Source organism: Haliotis rubra, unplaced genomic scaffold (assembly GCF_003918875.1).
Source record: "Haliotis rubra isolate DU_JTF1 unplaced genomic scaffold, ASM391887v1 Scf1079, whole genome shotgun sequence".
Classification (NCBI taxonomy): domain Eukaryota; kingdom Metazoa; phylum Mollusca; class Gastropoda; order Lepetellida; family Haliotidae; genus Haliotis; species Haliotis rubra.
This window is the reverse complement of record NW_025764980.1, coordinates 230678-252658: the sequence shown is the minus strand read 5'-3', so window position 1 is coordinate 252658 and position 21981 is coordinate 230678. Positions and strand designations below refer to the sequence as shown.

The 21981-nt window shown below is 40.8% G+C and overlaps 2 protein-coding genes across 2 annotated transcripts in view; both read right to left on the bottom strand.

Moving 5' to 3' along the window:
• Window positions 1-5328: 5328 nt before the first annotated feature.
• LOC124280896 (putative protein TPRXL) lies at window positions 5329-6523 on the bottom strand. The gene is given in 2 exon segments (XM_046716881.1): window positions 5329-5445; window positions 6362-6523. Coding segments are annotated over 2 exon segments (279 nt in total).
• A 6579-nt stretch (window positions 6524-13102) lies between these two features.
• LOC124280881 overlaps window positions 13103-21981 on the bottom strand; it is a 32581-nt gene continuing 23702 nt past the window's right edge. Inside the window, 6 exon segments of the mRNA XM_046716874.1 lie at window positions 13103-17872; window positions 18767-18848; window positions 19208-19355; window positions 19710-19823; window positions 19826-19927; window positions 20733-20845. Coding sequence (XP_046572830.1) covers window positions 16258-17872; window positions 18767-18848; window positions 19208-19355; window positions 19710-19823; window positions 19826-19927; window positions 20733-20845 — 2174 coding nt within the window. The 3' untranslated portion in view covers window positions 13103-16257.

Below are 21981 nucleotides of genomic sequence, written 5' to 3'. Positions count from 1 at the left end.
TTTACCTAGTGAGTATTCATTGCGTGTTGATTGGTCCTTCGTTCCCTTGTCCAACGCTGATTGGTTGAACCCCGTTGATATCCATCAGGTGACTGGCGGTGATTGGCTGGCCCCTGGGGTCACGTGATCTTTGTTTTGTCAACAGCACCACGTGTGTAGGTATCGTCTGCTGCTCGATGATCCTGGTCTCTGTTGTTTCGCTCTCTGTCTCGTTTGTTGTCGCTTGTCTTGCGTAGTCTGCCCCCTTGTACACTCGGCTCAGTCATCTAGATCCTCTTCGGTCGTCCAAGTCTTGAAAGATCGTTTACTTTGCCGGTGACCACGTGCTTCCTCCCATTTGCACCAGTAACGGCGTGGTTAATGTTCAAGTTACCACCGATGTTGTGACAAGACATACCTGCGTCATGCAAGCCAATGACTTGCCGTCGTGCATTTTGTGAAGTCTTGCGATGTCAAGAAAAACATATAATAGATATATTATATTTTACCCCTAATTTTACCGCATCCTGTAACTTTCGACACAGATTTTAAGATATTGTATAAAGCACATGTTATGCATCTCCCCCCCCACGTATGTCCCCCTCTCCCTTAAGAAGACGCCAATTAACCAATCCACCCGCGACCCACTCCACAAAAAACACAAAAAGCATACAAAGAGCAAAGCAAAATCAATTAGACATTAAAGAAGATCCCAAACCCAACCCAGAACAAATAAATAAATAAATAAATAAATAAATAAATAAATAAATAAATAAATAAATAAATAAATAAATAAATAAATAAATAAATAAATAAATAAATAAATAAATAAATAAATAAATAAATAAATAAATAAATAAATAAATAAATATTGCTGTACGCACTCGCTCATTCACTTCCTGCTGCAGTGGTCCTTGACATGTGGTTGTAAATGTTATTGGGGAGTACCGTCACTTTTCATATCAAAAGACACTGGGTGATTTTGATATGTATCCTGCAAAATCATTCTTCCAACTTTGAAAACAGTAGTTTTCGGTAGCGCTTTAAGTGACAGACGGATTTGTGATGCCATTTGAATTAATGTCATGGCGACAAATGATTTGACAATGACCTTCAACGCCTTGTAATGCACACCTCTTCTAAGTTTCACACGCATTTCATCACATGCCTTGTTTATTGTCTGTTCGTTTGGAAGATTGTCCACCATGATGGCACCCTTGGCATCCGGGAACACCCGATGATGGAAGGATATACGTGATGTCAAATACACCCATTGATTTTACTGTTTGGAATCCAGTTGAAGCTGGTGAGCCTGGGTTTGATCCATAATCAAAACTCGTTGCAAAAACCTTTCTGGGCCATCTTCAAACAGATCGAGATCACCACGAGACATATATGTTTTGTATCAGGAGACAGAACCAAGCTGGCACTTTTATCATTACAAAAGTTTCTGTGATAACGACATGTGCCGTGACGAAATGTACTGTGACAGTGAATCATCACAGAAAATAAATCCCTCTGCATCATTGCTAGTGCTGCTGACGTCACAGGACTTCCCTGAAAGAGGTCGTCTTTGAAACCATCACTATTAAGCTTCAACTCCGCTGTCCACTTCTTTACAATGGCATAGGACAGGTCATACGTCCGTAGTGTTGTCTATATATCTTCAAAGACGGTTTTAGTGTTAAGCCCTTTTCTGAAAGTATATCATCAATGTACTTCCCCCATTTTCCAAAGTTCACGGGTCCCTGCGAATTGTACGAACATATTTTTCTTGTTGATTGTGATATAAGCAGGGGCCTGTGGCCACAGCACCATTTGTATTGATATACTGGCATCGTTACTGACGGAAACAAAATATTTCATCTCAGTACAAATAAATCAACCACTGGAAAGTTTAAAACAAACTTAATGTCTCGACAGCACGTCTTGGCGTGATGTCTGTCGGTTGTCTTGAAGTATCATCTGGCTTGAATTACAAGAGAACGAACATCAATCACACTAAAAGATCAAATAAGCTCCAGTTTAGATTTGGTTATCATGCCAAATCTCGGTATATCAGTATCAATGAAACATGTATTTATTGTTTGTCAATTAAACAAAGCAATTGTGGATGACATTTAATCTTCCTGTTCGTCCCACTCGTTGATACGACGTGAAAGTCTTCCATTTCTTACATTTTTAACGCTGTAATATCTCACGCTCACTGGTGGAACACATATTGTATTGACACATCAATAACATCCTCTCGCAATGATGGTATCTCCAATACTCCAATACCTCATGAAAATCTTCTTTCTGTTCGAAGATTATCCAGAAAGGTTCTTGCAAAGTGATTTGACTGTGGATCAAATTAGTACAGGTATACGACATCACCAGCAAATATGTTCCCTTGTCCGGTTATGACATCCATGTTCGAGGATTGCAAGGGTGTCACCTTGGTTGACTTTCTTCCTAAAGGCCAGAAAATAAACAAGGCTTGTCATACTGCACCTTTGAGGCAACTTTGATGCTTGAGAAAATTCGTGGTCTCAGATCAGGGCACAAATCGATCATTGCCCTGGATATAATCCACGAATATGACTTTGGATTTCTTCAAAATCCACCTTCTCCTGATCTGACTTCGTCAAACTTTCATCTGTTACCAAACATGAAGAAAGCCCTCCCCGGAACACATTTTGAATCCAATGTTGTCGTCAAAACTGCACCACACACACCCACATAGACACAACACAACAGCATACATTATAAGCGCATACAATATGATGGACATTATAACCCCGGATAACGCAAGCTGATTGTGAGGCGTGAGAGGTTAAATAGACATTTTTACTGCTGGATAACCCAAGCTGATTGTGAGGCATTAGAGGTTAAATAGACATTTTTACTGCTGGATAAGCCAAGCTGATTGTGAGGCGTTAGAGGTTAAATAGTCATTTTACTGCTGGATAACCCAAGCTGATTGTGAGGCGTTAGAGGTTAAATAGTCATTTTACTGCTGGATAACCCAAGCTGATTGTGAGGCGTTAGAGGTTTAATAGTCATTTTTTACGGCTGGATAACCCAAGCTGATTGTGAGGCTTGAGAGGTTAAATAGTCATTTTTTACTGCTGGATAAGTCAAGCTGATTGTGAGGCGTGAGAGGGTAAATAGTCATTTTACTTGATGGAGGAGGACTGACTGACAAAGTGTAATTAAGTCCACAGATATCAGGTATATTGTCCTCAATCATGCAACTGGCAGACATGTCACGACATAAATAAAAAATATTTTAGGAAATCAATCAAATGCTTTTTGCCGCCACCTTTGAACATTTGACGGGTATGAACATTTGAATCCGGACCTTCATCTGAAGTAGGACAGGATGACGGCAGCTGCGGCAATCTGTCTCGTTTGCCTGGCTCTACTCTCAGTGGATGGGAGACAGACAGTTAAGAACTACTGCTACAAAAAGAGACGAGTCTCTGTTTCAGAGTCAGCAGTTAAAGTTTGGAATGGATCTAGACTTGACTGTGCTCAGTTCTTTGCAGGTTCCAAGAAAGGGAAATGTCACTCTTTCGTTTACGACAATGTTACAGGACTTTGTCTAAACGTCACTGGCGACATGTTTGGCAAAGATACAATTAGAACGACGAGAGCTGAGAAGTGGGTTTTGATACCATGTAAAGGTAAGGCAAATAGTAACGTGATCGCATGTCATTCATGTGTAGCATATAGTCACGTGGGCGAGTGTCATGTACAGGTAAGGTATATAGTCACGTGGGCGAGTGTCATGTACGAGAGGGGAGGGAGGTAGGTGTCATTTGGGTGATGGTGGTAGCGACAGGGGGAGAGGTGGGTGTCATTTGGGTGATGGTGGTAACGAGAGGGGTGTCATTTGGGTGATGGTGGTAACGAGAGGGATGTCATTTGGGTGATGGTGGTAACGAGAGAGGTGGGAGGTAGGTGTGATTTGGGGGATGGTGGTAACGAGAGGGGTGTCATTTGGGTGATGGTGGTAAAGAGAGAGGTGGGAGGTAGGAATCATTTGGGTGATGGTCGTAACGAGAGAGGTGGGAGGTAGGAGTCATTTGGGTGATGGTGGTAACGAGACAGGTGGGAGGTAGGAGTCATTTGGGTGATGGTGGTAACGAGAGAGGTGGGAGGTAGGTGTCATTTGGGGATGGTGGTGGCAACGAGAGAGGTGGGAGGTAGGTGTCATTTGGGTGATGGTGGTAACGAGAGAGGTGGGAGGTAGGAGTCATTTGGGTGATGGTGGTAACGAGAGAGGTGGGAGGTAGGTGTCATTTGGGGGATGGTGGTAACGAGAGAGGTGGGAGGTAGGAGTCATTTGGGTGATGGTGGTAACGAGACAGGTGGGAGGTAGGAGTCATTTGGGTGATGGTGGTAACGAGAGAGGTGGGAGGTAGGTGTCATTTGGGGGATGGTGGTAACGAGAGGTGGGAGGGAGTAGGTGTCATTTGGGGGATGGTGGCAACGAGAGAGGTGGGAGGTAGGAGTCATTTGGGTGATGGTGGTAACGAGACAGGTGGGAGGTAGGTGTCATTTGGGTGATGGTCATGTGACGAGAGGTGGGAGGAGTAGGAGTCATTTGGGTGATGGTGGTAACGAGACAGGTGGGAGGTAGGAGTCATTTGGGTGATGGTGGTAACGAGAGAGGTGGGAGGTAGGTGTCATTTGGGTGATGGTGGTAACGAGAGAGGTGGGAGGTAGGTGTCATTTGGGGATGGTGGTAACGAGAGGGATGTCATTTGGGTGATGGTGGTAACGAGAGAGGTGGGAGGTAGGTGTCATTTGGGGGATGGTGGTAACGAGAGAGGTGGGAGGTAGGTGTCATTTGGGTGATGGTGGTAACGAGAGGCGTGTAATTTGGGGTGATGGTGGTAACGAGACAGGTGGGAGGTAGGAGTCATTTGGGTGATGGTGGTAACGAGAGAGGTGGGAGGTAGGTGTCATTTGGGTGATGGTGGTAACGAGAGGGATGTCATTTGGGTGATGGTGGTAACGAGAGAGGTGGGAGGTAGGTGTCATTTGGGGGATGGTGGTAACGAGAGTGATGTCATTTGGGTGATGGTGGTAACGAGAGAGGTGGGAGGTAGGTGTCATTTGGGGGATGGTGGTAACGAGAGAGGTGGGAGGTAGGTGTCATTTGGGTGATGGTCGTAACGAGAGAGGTGGGAGGTAGGAGTCATTTGGGTGATGGTGGTAACGAGACAGGTGGGAGGTAGGAGTCATTTGGGTGATGGTGGTAACGAGAGAGGTGGGAGGTAGGTGTCATTTGGGGGATGGTGGTAACGAGAGGGATGTCATTTGGGTGATGGTGGTAACGAGAGAGGTGGGAGGTAGGTGTCATTTGGGGGATGGTGGTAACGAGGAGGGATGTCATAAGGGTGATGGTGGTAACGAGAGAGGGAGGGAGGTAGGAGTCATTTGGGTGATGGTGTGGTAACGAGAGGTGGGAGGTAGGTGTCATTTGGGTGATGGTGGTAACGAGAGGGGTGGGAAGTAGGTGTCATTTGAGTGATGGTGGTAACGAGAGAGGTGGGAGGTAGGTGTCATTTGTGTGATGGTGGTAACGAGAGGGGTGGGAAGAAGGTGTTATTTGAGTGATGGTGGTAACGAGAGAGGTGGGAGGTAGGTGTCATTTGGGGGATGGTGGTAACGAGAGGGGTGTCATTTGGGTGATGGTGGTAAAGAGAGAGGTGGGAGGTAGGAATCATTTGGGTGATGGTGCTAACGAGAGGGGTGGGAAGTAGGTGTCATTTGAGTGATGGTGGTAACGAGAGAGGTGGGAAGTAGGTGACATTTGAGTGATGGTAGTAACTAACGCGAGGTTTGGGAGGTAGGTGTCATTTGAGTGATGATGGTAACGCGAAGGTGGTGGGAGAATGGGGTGTCATTTTAAGTGATGGTGGTAACGCGAGGGTTTGGGAGGTAGGTTTCATTTGAGTGATGGTGGTAACGCGAGGGTTTGGGAGGTAGTTGTCATTTGAGTGATGGTGGTAACGCGAGGGGTGGGAGGTAGGTTTCATTTGGGGGATGGTGGTTACGAGAGGGCTGGGAGGTAGGTGCCAATTAGGTGATGGGAGAGAGGTGGGAGGTAGGAGTCATTTGGGTGATGGGGGGTAACGCGAGGGCTGGGAGGTAGGTGCCAATTAGGTGATGGGAGAGAGGTGGGAGGTAGGAGTCATTTGGGTGATGGTGGTTACGAGAGGGCTGGGAGGTAGGTGCCAATTAGGTGATGGGAGAGAGGTGGGAGGTGGTGTCATTTGGGCGATGGTGGTAAGGACAATGGGAGAGGTAGATGTCATTGGGGGATGGTCGTAACGAGAGGGGTGCGAGGTAGGTGCCCGGGAAATGATACTGATGATGATGGTGATGATGGTGTCGATGATGATGTCGATGATGATGATGATGATGATGATGATGATGATGATGATGATGATGATGATGATGATAATAGTAGGAGGTAGAATATTTTCAATGAGTATAACATATCTTCTTTCAGATCAGAGACCTTGTGGTCACCTAAGAGGACATGCATTCCGACTTAAACCACAAGCGTTAACAACTCTTCATATTAGTGGTCAGGATTTACGTAAGCTGACTATATTCCTATCTATTCAGAACTGCCGTGGGGTAAGATTCGCTTTCTTACCTCGTCATGCCTACAGCCACAGTGTGATGTTGTTCAACGCCGTCTCCGTCACATTACCTGAACCCGGAAACAGGTCAATCACGTTATTAAACTGTACGGAACCATGCAGCAATGCCAAAAGAAGAATGTCCGCTCCAACTTGACCATGCCCGTGTGCAACGAGTTATCTCCCTTTTGGGTTAAATGGATTCAGGGCGATGTGTTCACCTTCAAGGTCGGCTATGGCGAAATGATCGGGAAAGAAACTGTAGCAGAATTCAAGTTTCCAGAGACGCCCCCTTAAAGTATTTTGTAATTATGAACAATGACACTGCCACACTCAGGTATTCCTCCACCAAAAGAATCAAGCGATTCTAGTGCGGTATAGTAGCTTAGTGGTTACTGCGTTCGTTTGACACATCGATTTCTGGTTTCATTCCACAGTCTGACTGACTGACTGACTGAGTTTGGTTTTACGCCGCTTTTAGCAATATTCCAGCAACATCACGGCGGGGGACACCAGAAATGGGCTTCACACATTGTACCCATATGGGGATTTGAACCCGGGTCTTCGGCGTGACAAGCCAACGCTTTTAACCATTAGGCTACCCCACCGCCCTCCTCAGTCTGAGGGATACTGAGGTAGCCTAGTGGGTAAAGCGTTCGCTCGTCATGTCGAAGACACGGGTTCGTTCCGCACTTGGTTACAGTGTGCTAAGCCAATTTTCTATGCGTCCCGTCGTGATATTGCTGGATTAAACGGGGTAAAACCACACTCACTCACCATGTTATCGGTTTATGCATGAATGTTTCGTGATATCTACGATACATATTACCTGCTACACGTATCAACCTCTTAGGAAACAAATTTCCTTCGGGACAATAAAATAAAAATCTTATCTTTTATCCGTCTTATGTTGTGGTTGTACTGCACTACTGTTGTATGTCTCCAATAGACTGTGGTATAATATGGTTGAAGTATATTACTGGTTTCGTGGAATATACTATGGAATATGGTTGTACAGTATTACTGTTGTATGTGTACAATATACTGTGGTATAATATGGTTGTAGTATATTACTGTTTTCGTGGAATATACTATGGAATATTGTTGTACAGTATTACTGTTGTGTATGTACAATATACTGTGGTATATGGTTGAAGTATATTACTGGTTTCGTGGAATATACTATGGAATATGGTTGTACAGTATTACTGTTGTATGTGTACAATATACTGTGGTATAATATGGTTGTAGTATATTACTGTTTTCGTGGAATATACTATGGAATATTGTTGTACAGTATTACTGTTGTGTATGTACAATATACTGTGGTATATGGTTGAAGTATATTACTGGTTTCGTGGAATATACTATGGAATATGGTTGTACAGTATTACTGTTGTATGTGTACAATATACTGTGGTATAATATGGTTGTAGTATATTACTGTTTTCGTGGAATATACTATGGAATATTGTTGTACAGTATTACTGCTGTGTATGTACAGTATACTGTGGTATAATATGGTTGAAGTATATTACTGTTTTCGTGGAATATACTATGGAATATGGTTGTACAGTATTACTGCTGTGTATGTACAATACACTGTGGTATATGGTTGAAGTATATTACTGTTTTCGTGGAATATACTATGGAATATGGTTGTACAGTATTACTGCTGTGTATGTACAATAGACTGTGGTATCATATGGTTGAAGTATATTACTGTTTTCGTGGAATATACTATGGAATATGGTTGTACAGTATTACTGCTGTGTATGTACAATAGACTGTGGTATCATATGGTTGAAGTATATTACTGTTTTCGTGGAATATACTATGGAATATGGTTGTACAGTATTACTGCTGTGTATGTACACTACACTGTGGTATATGGTTGAAGTATATTACTGTTTTCGTGGAATATACTATGGAATATTGTTGTACAGTATTACTGCTGTGTATGTACAGTATACTGTGGTATAATATGGTTGAAGTATATTACTGTTTTCGTGGAATATACTATGGAATATGGTTGTACAGTATTACTGCTGTGTATGTACAATACACTGTGGTATATGGTTGAAGTATATTACTGGTTTCGTGGAATATACTATGGAATATGGTTGTACAGTATTACTGCTGTGTATGTACAATAGACTGTGGTATCATATGGTTGAAGTATATTACTGTTTTCGTGGAATATACTATGGAATATGGTTGTACAGTATTACTGCTGTGTATGTACAGTATACTGTGGTATAATGTGGTTGAAGTATATTACTGTTTTCGTGGAATATACTATGGAATATTGTTGTACAGTATTACTGCTGTGTATGTACAGTATACTGTGGTATAATATGGTTGAAGTATATTACTGTTTTCGTGGAATATACTATGGAATATGGTTGTACAGTATTACTGCTGTGTATGTACAATACACTGTGGTATATGGTTGAAGTATATTACTGTTTTCGTGGAATATACTATGGAATATGGTTGTACAGTATTACTGCTGTGTATGTACAATAGACTGTGGTATCATATGGTTGAAGTATATTACTGTTTTCGTGGAATATACTATGGAATATGGTTGTACAGTATTACTGCTGTGTATGTACAATAGACTGTGGTATCATATGGTTGAAGCATATTACTATATTACTGTTTTCGTGGAATATACTATGGAATATGGTTGTACAGTATTACTGCTGTGTATGTACAGTAGACTGTGGTATATGGTTGAAGTATATTACTGTTTTCGTGGAATATACTATGGAATATGGTTGTACAGTATTACTGCTGTGTATGTACAGTATACTGTGGTATATGGTTGAAGTATATTACTGGTTTCGTGGAATATACTATGGAATATGGTTGCACAGTATTACTGCTGTGTATGTACAATAGACTGTGGTATATGGTTGAAGTATATTACCGGTTTCGTGGAATATACTATGGAATATGGTTGTACAGTATTACTGCTGTGTATGTACAGTACACTGTGGTATATGGTTGAAGTATATTACTGGTTTCGTGGAATATACTATGGAATATGGTTGCACAGTATTACTGTTGTATGTGTACACTACACTGTGGTATAATATGGTTGAAGTATATTACTGGTTTCGTGGAATATACTATGGAATATGGTTGCACAGTATTACTGTTGTATGTGTACAATATACTGTGGTATATGGTTGTACTGTATTGGTGTTGTTTACGTAGAATATACTATGGTATCGGAGGTTGTACTATATTACTGTTCACGTTGAATATACTATGGTATATGGTTTTACTGTATTACTGTATTTGGACCCTGAACAAACTCTCTTCATTTATCAATTTATCTACCTGTGATGAATTGATCTTCAGTAACCTATGCTTGTGGTAAAAGGCAACTAAAGGGATCAGACCGCCTCCGTGGTGTAGTGGTTAGAGCGTCCACCCGGAGAGAGGAAGGTCGCAGGTTCGATCCCCGACCGCGTCATACCAAAAGACGTTAAAATATGGCACTTGTTGATCCCTGCCTGGCGCTCGGCATTAATGGGTACAAGGACTGGTCGGCTCGGAGTCCGTAGAATGTGTCTGAGTGGGTTATTCATGCTTCACTGCAGCATGGTATCTCAGTGGGTTAGCACTATAAAACCAGCTTAAGTCTGGGCTAGTACCAGCAGCCGCACATACACTTACACACGCATGCACGTCGTCATATGAGCGAAATATTCTCAAGCACGACGTAAAACCCAATTTCACCTCACCTCACCTAACGGGATCGGGTGGTCAGGCTTGCTGACTTGGTTGACACATGTCATTGTATCTCAAATACGTAGATCGATGCTCAAGATGTTTATCACTGGATTGTCTGGTCCAGACTCGATCATTTATAGACAGCCGCGACATCGCTGGGATATTGCTGAGTGTGGCGTTAAACAACAAACCCACCAAACCTTCATATCTAACACATTTATTCAGGACACTCCCTGAATATGAATTGGTCCAACCACAATAACAAGTTGTCTTCAGAAGAAACAGAACTTTATTGATATCCCTTATAACAAAATGGCTGACAGTGTTCCTCACAACAAAAACAAGGTTCTCCTCATGCTCAGCATTGCTATACAGAAGGATGACGTCAACAGATGCTTGGTGTTCTTCACCAGACAGGCTAGGGCACAAGACAGCACCTTGCAGGCCAACTCTAGGATAAACCCTTGGCGTAACTTCTGTCAGTCACGATGATATTCCTGCACAAAGTGATGGTTGTTTTTACGAAACAAGCATGATATATGTTAATATTATTGATAAAGACTGATGGTTCACTTCTCTGAGTGGCATTTTAGAAGTTTGAAAGTACAATAAAGACAAATTTTATGAATATAACCTATTTCATGAGTGCTTCGTTTCGATACAGTTTCATACAAGAATCTGTGTCAAAACATCGCATTCACGAATTAAAGAAGTTGTTATCCATAAAGTTTGTCTATTTTAAATTGATGGGTGAGTTATATATGAAACAAGCTTCACATTTCTTAATATTAAAAATTAAAAAATAATGACACAATTACTAAAACATCACATGATATCCATCCCACCCTAACTCACAGTGGTAGAAACATCTTTTAGTTTTACGCTTTTAAATCCAGCAATATCACACGGCCGGGGAACACAAAAAAATCGAACTCATTTAAGTTATAGCTTGTACACTGGCGTGAGATCATATGTGATTCCATACAGCCAAGCGCTGACACCCGCTGACACCCGAAGGTCCGGCTTAGAAATGATCATGAGTAACCCATGCTTGTCATAGGAGGCTGACTAACGGGATCCGGTGATCAGGCTCGCTGACTTGGTTGACCCGTCATCGTATCCCAGTTGCGTAGATCGATGCTCATGTTGCTGATCACTAAATTGTCTGGTCCAGACTCGGTTATTTTCAGACCGCTGCCATATAGCTGGAATATTGCTGAGTGTGGCGTAAAACTAAACTCACTCACTCATAGGTTGGTTTGAATGGTTTGCTCATTCATACCTACAATCCAGAAACCTTGACACTGATTGGCTGAATACATAGTTCACCTGGATCAACAACCTATGGAGATGAGCTCAGATCTTACCCAGAATCTAGAAACTTTGACATTGATTGGCTGAATACAAAGCTGCAAGAGTTGTATGATCCCGGGAGCTGAGATTGAAATATACAATGTGCCCTTGAGATTGACATCCTATGATTGAGGGAAAAACAAAGCGCCTTTGAGCCTTAGGGGTTCCTGGTGCACCTAAGGGACACAACTCTGAAAAGTCAATTACAATGTCTTAAACTTGTGGGCCACCCTTGCCCTGAAACAACTGCTGACATGGAGTTAGTGGGTGAGTGAGTGAGTGAGTTTTTATGCCACTTTTAGCAATATTCCATCAATATCACAAGGAACACCAGAAATGGGCTTCACACATTGTGCCCATGTGGGGAATCGAACCCGGCCTTCAGCATGATGAGCGAAAATGCTTTAATCACTAGGCCACCCTACCACCCCTGCTGAAATGTTACATTCAAAGAATGGTTCTGAAGAAGGGAGTTAAAGGCAGTTTTCATACCAGTTATAATACAATATACATATACAATACACAAAAATATAACCTATGTACAATTGTGGCAAGATTGTAACAGATATAGAACTATAATACAAAATAAACACAATAAAATCAACAAATACAACTTTCCAAAATATTCATCTCCATTTTTAAACCTAAATTCATAAAATACACAAATTGCTATTCTTCTGATTACATGAACTCCCATCTGTAGTTATAACTGCTTTGATCATTTCATGTTTGCATGAAACGACAATGCCACTGAGAGGTAGGATATTTCAAGTCTTGTACACTACCTACCTGCCAATGACTGACTGACTGAGTTTGGTTTACGCCGCTTTTAGCAATATTCCAGCAACATCACGGCGGGGAACACCAGAAATGGGCTTCACACATTGTACCCATGTGGGGATTCGAACCTGGGTCTTCGGCGTGACGAGCCAACGCTTTAACCACTAGGCTACCCCACTGTCCCTACCTGCCAATGAGGTACAAGCAACCTCTGAACATTGTGTTCATGAGTTAATTCCTCATCTTAGGAATGGCAACTCTTAATGCCTGTGTATAAACATGGAATGCCATTTCTTAAATCTCACATATTTTCCTAAAGAAATTACAAGAATGCTGTTTATATATTCCCCCAACACATAAAAATGTGTTCTGCTAAGATGTTTTCCCCATTTTTTCAGTCGTTTTGATTGGAGTTTGATGTGTGGATTTAAGATCAGGCCTTGATTTCTCCAAAAACATACTCAAGTCCGAATTTTGACTTAAATTACGTGTTTTTCCACAAATTTGAGCAACACAGGAACACGCATTACCCAGATAAACCTCAATTGATATTGAACTTGAACTTGGTGGACAATTGGAGTTTGGTAGATAGGTTTGGGCTTTTTCATCATAGAAATGCAACTGAGTTAGAAACTCATCTGTTTCAAATTGTCAAAGTCAGTCAGAAAAGGGGAGTAAAAATTATAATTTCTTTCGGTGATGTCTACGTCCCTGGACTGACTGACGTGTCAATCTTGTATCGTGGTTGCTGTTGCCTTACAAAATGGTATTCTGGATGCCACAAAAAGTTGGTGGTATGCATATGCCATGTTTTGAAATATATTTAAGCGTTTTTCCTTCAAAGGGGATAAAATTGCAAAATATCTGGCCCTAAGCTTATGAGCAATACCTGGTTTTGCATTCTTTATGAAAATTCTAGTCACAAGTCACGTTTACCAGCGATTAACAAAGATCTGATTCAAGTTCTTAAACTGGATGCCAAAAAACGTTAAGCATAATGCTGGAACATAGACACAGAAACTGACACCCATCATAACCAAACATTGCTGATAATGACTGGATTGTTTACAAGTCATTGTCACGGAAGTGGAATATTGCTGAGTTTGGTTTCAATAAACTATTTCTACAGAAATAGTGATTGTGGCTTGCATTTTCTATCATAAACATATGTTTGTCTTCAGCAACAGTCTGACAATGTACACAATGATTTAGGGCACAGTTGACTTTCAGCAGGTTTAATGTCATCATAGCATGATGTCACTGGATGCATTAGTCTACTGATGTTGAAATAATACTTTGTGATTCAATGGAGAACACAGATATGGAAACAGCATTTACAGCAAAAATAAAATGTTAGTTAAATCTACCATGTATACACAGACTTTATCGAGTCCAGACTTTATCGAGTCCAGACTTTATCGAGTCCATACTTTATCGAGTCCATATTTTACTGAGTCCATACTTTATCGAGTCCATATTTTACTGAGTCCAGACTTTATCGAGTCCAGACTTTTACTGAGTCCAGACTTTATCGAGTCCAGACTTTACTGATCGAGACTTTATTGAGCAGATCCTCATCATCAGCATCAGGTAAAACCCTGTACTACCCACACACTTTGGTTGAAACATTGTAAATAATTCTCCCTGAACATGATTATTCGTTTGATGGTGATTGGCTTGTAAATACATCTGTTCCAAAGTTTCCACTGCCTTGAGAATGTCACATGAATGCGTAGTCATTTATTTCATCATCCTGTCATCAAATGATTAGTGATCAATCCAAACACAGATTAACGTAGTAGTTTCAAACTGACATCAAGAAACCTACATTTTTCTGCATATTCTAAAGTCATGGAACTAACAAAAATAATTCACTTGCAAAAAATAATCCATAAAGCTTCATTTTCTATGACATAATAATTCCTACTTAAAATTTCAGTGTATCTGAGTAACCATAGCATGCACGACTTTGATGTAGTTAAAGGGAAGTAACTCTGGAATGAAGTGACTGCTGATTACGGTGATATGAAATGTACTCTTTATTGTTTTCAAATGTTCAGCATTCATGATGATCTGTTTCATATAAATGGTTACAAAATATAACGGAATTTGTCATAAATCAATAGATCCTAAATGTAACAAATTTATTTGAAAAGGTCAAGGTCATCAATGTTTGACTAAAAGTAACTGTTACTTTTGGATCATTAAATCTTTCAAAACAAATTTTTGGGATGTCGTTATTAACAGAATGTCCTATTGAAGAATCAAATACTATTCAAACAGGAGATAGTTTCTGTGGTAAAATATTTGCACCAAAAACCTTTTTATCAACTCATCTACACCTGGACAGCAAATGGCATAAAATTGAGAAAGGTTTCCAACGCTGACATGTACACATGTATACATAAGGTGTACCATTTTACAGATTTTTAAATGCGGAAATTAAAAGCTGATGTACACAATGTAAAGATTCTCATACAATTCTATATGGATTGAAAAAAGTTATATTTACAAAGTTTGTGATAATTATCCTTGACAGTTATTTAGACAAGCATTACCTTTCCAATCTATGTACCTGGAGTTTAATGTACTGTGACACTGTCTGCAGATCAACCAATCAGAAACTGAGAACAGAAGATCTGCTGATTGGTCAATTATTGTCTTTGTCATACATCTGATTGGTTTAGGGACATTTATAAGAATATAATTTGCATGCACTTTCAACTCCCTTGTAATGTGGAAATATCCTCTTCAGATAACTCTGACTATTCTAGTCTAGATGTCTGAACACAAGTAACAACATCTCAAGCACAATAACACAAGGCTGCCTTGAAGACTGGTCACCATGGAAGACATCTGATGCTGAGGTCACATCTCAAAAGAACTAACACCACTTTCACAAATAAATGCACAAGAACTTTTGAGATGGTCCCCGAAGGCCTGAGCAGTATTCACACAACCGAGGAGGATCATAGAGTACACATGCACTCTAAATGTAGAAATAACAATCATATTTATATTATGCTGACCAAACGATATTGGCAAGTAAGTGTTCAGGAGGCACCCAAACTCATCCATTTCTTCATAAAAATCTGTATAATAAACATTTAGACTCGGATGGGACAATAGGAAAATAATATTAAACATTCACACATGAAAAAGACCTATATTGACATCATCTGCATTTGAATAACAGAAGCTAAATATTATGAAATATTATTCAACAACAGGTCCACATTTGCAACCACTGGCTGAAAGCATTTATCCATTGCTGAATTCATAATTGAGACCACTTTATAACCCTTAATTTCTAATGTCTCAAAACACTCATTAGTGACAACCACAAAAGATTATTGAATATTCTCGGTCAAAAAATTAATATCTACAGATGCAGTTAAATACAATGTTGGCTGAAGTTCACAACTATAAATATAACTCGCAAAAATGTAGCACATATAACATGCATTACAGTTGAGATCCTAGATCAGAAAACCTTTCAACAGAATAAATGTAAATACAGGTTAGACAGATTGATTAGAAAACCTTTCATTGTGATTATGAAAATATACAATATAAAAGTTGCATAAAAAATATTGTGCCATATTGTGTACAAAATTGTCAGCAGATTTGTCCAATACTGAAATTGTCACCAAAATTTACGAACATAAATATACAGAGATGTAGACATTTAGCACAGATCATAATTATTAAGTGGTTTGTACAGATCAGTCTGAATACAAAATGGTTGTCATGGTTACGCACTCGATTGACTGCCATGTCTGAAAACAGGGTTAAGTTGGTGAACAGGCACATACGCCATGTTTTGATTTCTCCTAGAAGAAGCTGACACAGTCTGTATGGTGGGACCATTGTCGCTATGGCGATGCTGGGGATTCTGGGATGTCGGTCTGTCCGTCAGAGGCACATGTGCTGGTTTTCTACGAGAAAACTCACGACGGGGTAATTTGTCTGAAGTACTGTCTTTATTCCCAGCAACCTCATTTTCAATACTTTTCACTTTCCTAAACGACCTTGTTCTGTCTGTCACTTTAATATTTTTGACTGAGGCTTCAAAAGACTTGGCACTCTCTTGACGATTTAGCACTGGTTTACCAGTATTTTCAAAACTATTTCCTCGAACATGTTTGGTGTTATTGCGTTCTGGAGTTGTACTCCGACTATGCACAGGTGTTGCGTTACGTGAGCGATGAATGTTTTCGTGACTAAAATGTCGTCTGATTACGCCTGGAAGAAGATCAACCAAAGAACGACTTTTACAACGAGACTGTCTTTCAAGTTTGGGCGAATTGTGACTAGATGATGGTTTATAACCATTTGACTTCATATAATTGTGCACTTCCTTGCTGGCCACGTTCAGAAAATTTGGATTGGACACAGACTTGCGAAGAGTCTCATGGTTGCCCTTTCCCATTAATCGCCGAATCCGACGAACACTTGGGCTTGGACTCCGGTCGACCAGAGCCCCTGGTCGAAGAACATTATAATAGTCGACAGACTTGCTGCGGTCTCTAGCATCCCAGTCTGCACTGTTGCGAAATGCCTGCAGTCTGGTGAATGGCATCGGTGGTTTGTCGTGATTCATGTTTTCGTCGACCTCATCGTTCTCGTTCTCATTGTCCGACCCATCATTGTAATACAGCTGCATCTTCATGTGATCGCTGAGGTCTTCACAGCTTGCTGACGCTTGCTTCATGTCTTTTACCTCCTGGCTCGTCATTTTGGAGTCAACATTATCGTTGTCATACTGCGACTGGTCGAATCCAGACACCGGAGATGAGTTATAACTGTCGCCTGCCACTGCAGACAGATAGTATGACCGACTGCTGGTATAGGAGGAATCTTTGAAACTGGTATCAGAATTCCGGTAACTGGTTTCAGATCCAGCCGTACTCAATCCACTGACCCTTGGACTAATTTCAGATCTGAAAATGGTTTCCGCATTCAGAGAGTCATTAGCAACCGGGCTCAAATAATCGGAACCCATTAACCTTGGGCTGGAGAAGTTCATCACATCATTGAACGAAGGTGGAGGATCCCACTCCTGGATTCCAGGGGACTTTGGAGAAAGAGGATTTGAGCCGAACGATTTGGAAGGACTGGGGGACGTCATACCCATATATCCGTCTGTATGCGAGTTGGAGTTGGTGACCCTAGGTCTGGGAACAGGTCGTCCCAGAGCTCCGTTTGTGTGAGGGATCTTCACAGGTCTGGGGGGAGGGGCCGGGGGCCGTCCCGTCAGTCGAGGTTCTCCAGAGACAGCAGATATTGGCGTGTCTTGTCTCATCTGTGAGCTCAATGGTGGTGAGTGTTTCGATGTTGAGCCGGTTGATTGTCGTGAAGCTAGAGACCTTCAACAAACAGAGGGAAGCATTGGAAATATGCTATCAGGCCAGACCAATTTTATTTCTTGTTTTATGGATTTTTGTCCTCAGGAAACCTAAAGGCAGGTGGTAAATTTTGTTTTTTAAAAAATCACCAAAGTAATATTCCTTTTAAATACTAAAAGTATTTTACTTTTGGCAATTTATGAAGTGTATATGGGGCGAAAAAAAAAAAAAAAAAAATCTTGTAAGATTACATTTTTGTCCAATAAAAACATTAGGATTTTATTTTATGAGCGGTGAAAGTTTTTAAATATTTTTTCTTATTCTAAAAAAATATGACCAGCGGATCCGTAAAACAAGAAATAAAATTGGTCTGGCCTCATATGCGCAATTGTAACTAAAACAAAAATGTGAACTGTGACATGAGCTAAAATCAGTTGGACATATTGATAACTGTCACGGTCTCTTCATAACTAAATCAGTAGCAGGAACAAAAACAGATTAACATATTAACTTCATCACTGCAAATTCATCAGAATGCTACAACTAAACATTCTTGTTCTGTATCATTTGCTACAGTCAAGTTAGTAGGAACATGCTCCTTCTTGTACAATATCCATGCAAGTATACTGTCGACGCAGTTATCTCCCTTAGTCAACGTTCCTTGTGATGGTCACTGTGACGCTATCATAAATGATGGAAACAATCGCTGATGCAGAATTTCCGAGTGGAATGAATAAGTCATTTTATCTACTGTTTTCTGACACCTTGAATTTACCTGATTTTCACAACAGCTTGAATTTACGTGACGTTCCATCATTTGGAATTTACCTAACCTTGAATTTAACCCAACATTTCTTTCACTTTTGACTAATGCATTTCTAACAAAACTGGAAAGTGAAATGAGTGAGAACTTACGATAATGAAATACTGGAGTCTTGAGCACGGTGAGAGATGCCACCATTCATGACAGGGTTGTTGTTGGGCTCGATCCTCACTCCTGGATTGAGAAGAAATATGTGATGAAACACTAATAATAGACTTGCCCAGTAGTGAAGGCAGCATTTTTATTTTCTGTGTTTCTCATCGCCCGACCGACCCTAATTTCATATTTCATTGCTGACCAAAACACTCCAACAATGACTCGAACCTATAACGTACCGAATCGTCACATAAAATATTACCACACTCGCACGCACACACACGCGCACGCCACACTGCCGCAGCATACACACACACAAAATCACAGTTATGTCCCTTGGGAGCGAGAGAAACTGTAATCAGAATTACAAAAATGAGAATCAAGAACACTATTCAGATAGTTTCGTCTATTCAGGTGTCTCTCCTGATATTCCCCACCTGTCATGGTATAATTCCAATTATCCTGCAGTATCAGAGGGACCCCAGGGATGGTCAGCTTGCAGGGCTTGATTGTGGTCAGCGTATGCATACGATCAAACTCCTGTAAGTAGTCCTCTATTTCCTGGTCAGTGCCTCGCCGTGTTATCTGAATACGCACAAAATAGTTCTGTTAATAAACGTCAAACAATCTGAACTATATCCCAAGGCGAGAAGACCAACATGAATGAGGTCTTCGTCACAGATTACAAGGGAAACAGGAGTTGAGATTTTGTAAGTATCATTAATGAAGATTTCATGCAAAAAAAAAAAGGATGATTTCATGCAAAACGCTCTTGGCAAATTTGTATTCATATCCCTAGAACTAAGGGACTAAATTGTTGTCTTCAGCATGACCAGTGGACCATTTGAGGCAGTTTCCTGTAAAACAGATCTTCCTTTGTTCGAGACATTTCATGTAAAAACAGTTAGAGGTTAGAATGACAACAAGACAGCTCCTGACCTTTGACCTATCGAGTGTCTCCATGATGTATCTGTCGAGGAGATCATACATGCTGCTGTCATCCCCTGGCTGGGTCTGGAACAGATAGATCCCCTCCCCCATGGAGCCATCTGCAAAGGAGATCCATGCGCTGTCTCCAGGGTGAGGAGGCCCCGCCCAGATGACTCGTAACAACGGATGCTCTTGATCGGCCACTGTGCTACGATACATCGTGATTGCTGAAAGGATGAATGTCAAGATGCAAATATCTTTTCATTTTTTGGTCTCCCTGGTGTAGTGGTTAGAGCGTCCGCCCGGAGAGCGGAAGGTCGCGGGTTCGATCCCCGACTGCGTCATACCAAAAGACGTTAAAATATGGTACTTGTTGGTCCCTGCCTGGTGCTTGGCATTAATGGGTACAACAAGGACTGCTTCACTGCGGCATGGTATCTCAGTGGGCTAGCACTAAGCTTCAGTCTGGGCTAGTACAAGCAGCCGCACATACACATACATGCACATCATCATATGAGCGGAATATTCTCAAGCACGACGTTAAACCCAATTTCACCTCACCCCACCTCATTTTTTGTTCTATCAGTACATTTGATATAATAAGAGGTATCAACTTACTTACACAATCAATCCGCTTGGTACAATAAAAAAATTTTTTCTCACATTCTATGCATATAAACCACATTATTTTGTATATTATGCAATTTCATCACATAACAAATATGCATAAATAACACCTGTACTACCAGTGTATATATCATGTATCCCATTACACTACTGCTTAGTCTCTGAATATATAGAATTTTGATAGGAACAAATAATTCCTTTTAAATTGAAAAGGAGCCGGGGAGATGGGAGATTCAGATTCGGAAATCTAGACTTGCTTCATTTAGGCCACTGACATTTCTGAAAGGGCTGGGCATGAGGGAAAATTGTGGTTCAGGGACTGTGAGACTAGTATCTCAAATGTACTGCAAGGGTATATATCATGTATCCATCCTGTACTGGGAGTGTGTATATCATGTATCCCACCTTTAATGCTAGTGTCATGCCCCAGGGAGAGGCATGTAAGATGCAGGTTGTGCTGACCGCTCCCATCCGCCGCATCGCCTCTGAGTTTTCTGGCTGGACCAAGATCATATCGTCTGAAAACCACATGGAAAACTTCATCAACTGCTTCACTAACGGTACACAAACAAAGCTTAACACACAGAATATTCATTCAAAAGAAGCTTTAATCATTTTCAAAACAGATAAATTTTGGTAAATTGCATGATTTTTCTTTTTAACATGCTATACTTTTTATCGATGATTTATCAATTCCAGGGATTTACAGGACGATGAATTCCTGCGTCCTATACTCATAAAAATTGACAATGGACGCAACAAAATTTAACAGCGCGTACAAGGGGATGCAGGAAAAGTCCAAATACTTTTCATAACATTTCAATCAAGTAACAACAAGTCATCACTGAGTCTGCTACAGGCGGGTTATGGTATCATTTGCAGTTTAATTGCTGTAACAATGTGATGATCATGATACACAATACAATAACAGTAACTGAATTACAACAATATTACAACATAGTATTCATAATAATATTTAAGCGTCTGGGACCCCCACTTTGTAGTCCAGGACCCAGAAAATTAGGAGTATGAGTCCCAAGGACCCTCAAATATAGAACAAGGAAACTCCCTGCAATTCTTCTGTCACGCAAGAGCTGCTCTGATTCTTTATGTATGTATATCTTTATCAATCTGTATCAATACTGTCAAGCTGTAAAAACTAAATAGGTTACTATGGCAACTGTTTTGAGGATGAAACAAACATAGTCAACGTTTTAGTAAATGGTTTCCTTAACTTCTGGGCAGTGGGGTAGCCTAGTGGTTAAACCATTCAGCTCATCACGCCTAAGACACAGGTTCAAATCCCCACATGTACAATGTGTGAAGCCTATTCCTGGTGTCCCCGCCATGATATTGCTGGAATATTGCTAAAAGCGACGTAAAGCTAAAACTCACTCACTCACACACCCTTAACTACTGAAAGTTTGTTCATACAGCAGGAACAGACCCACTTTCAAACTCAAGGAAAGAAAAGACATTTGACAACAAAAATCAATAATGTCCTCTTTGTTAACCAGTATAAGCATGAGTGGCCACACGTTGACTCCTGTCCCTACAATATCCCACAAATACCCCACACAAAAATCAATCAACTGAACAAAACATTTCCCACTGATAGCCTTCGCTACAATAGGAAAATCATGCATATTTTGAC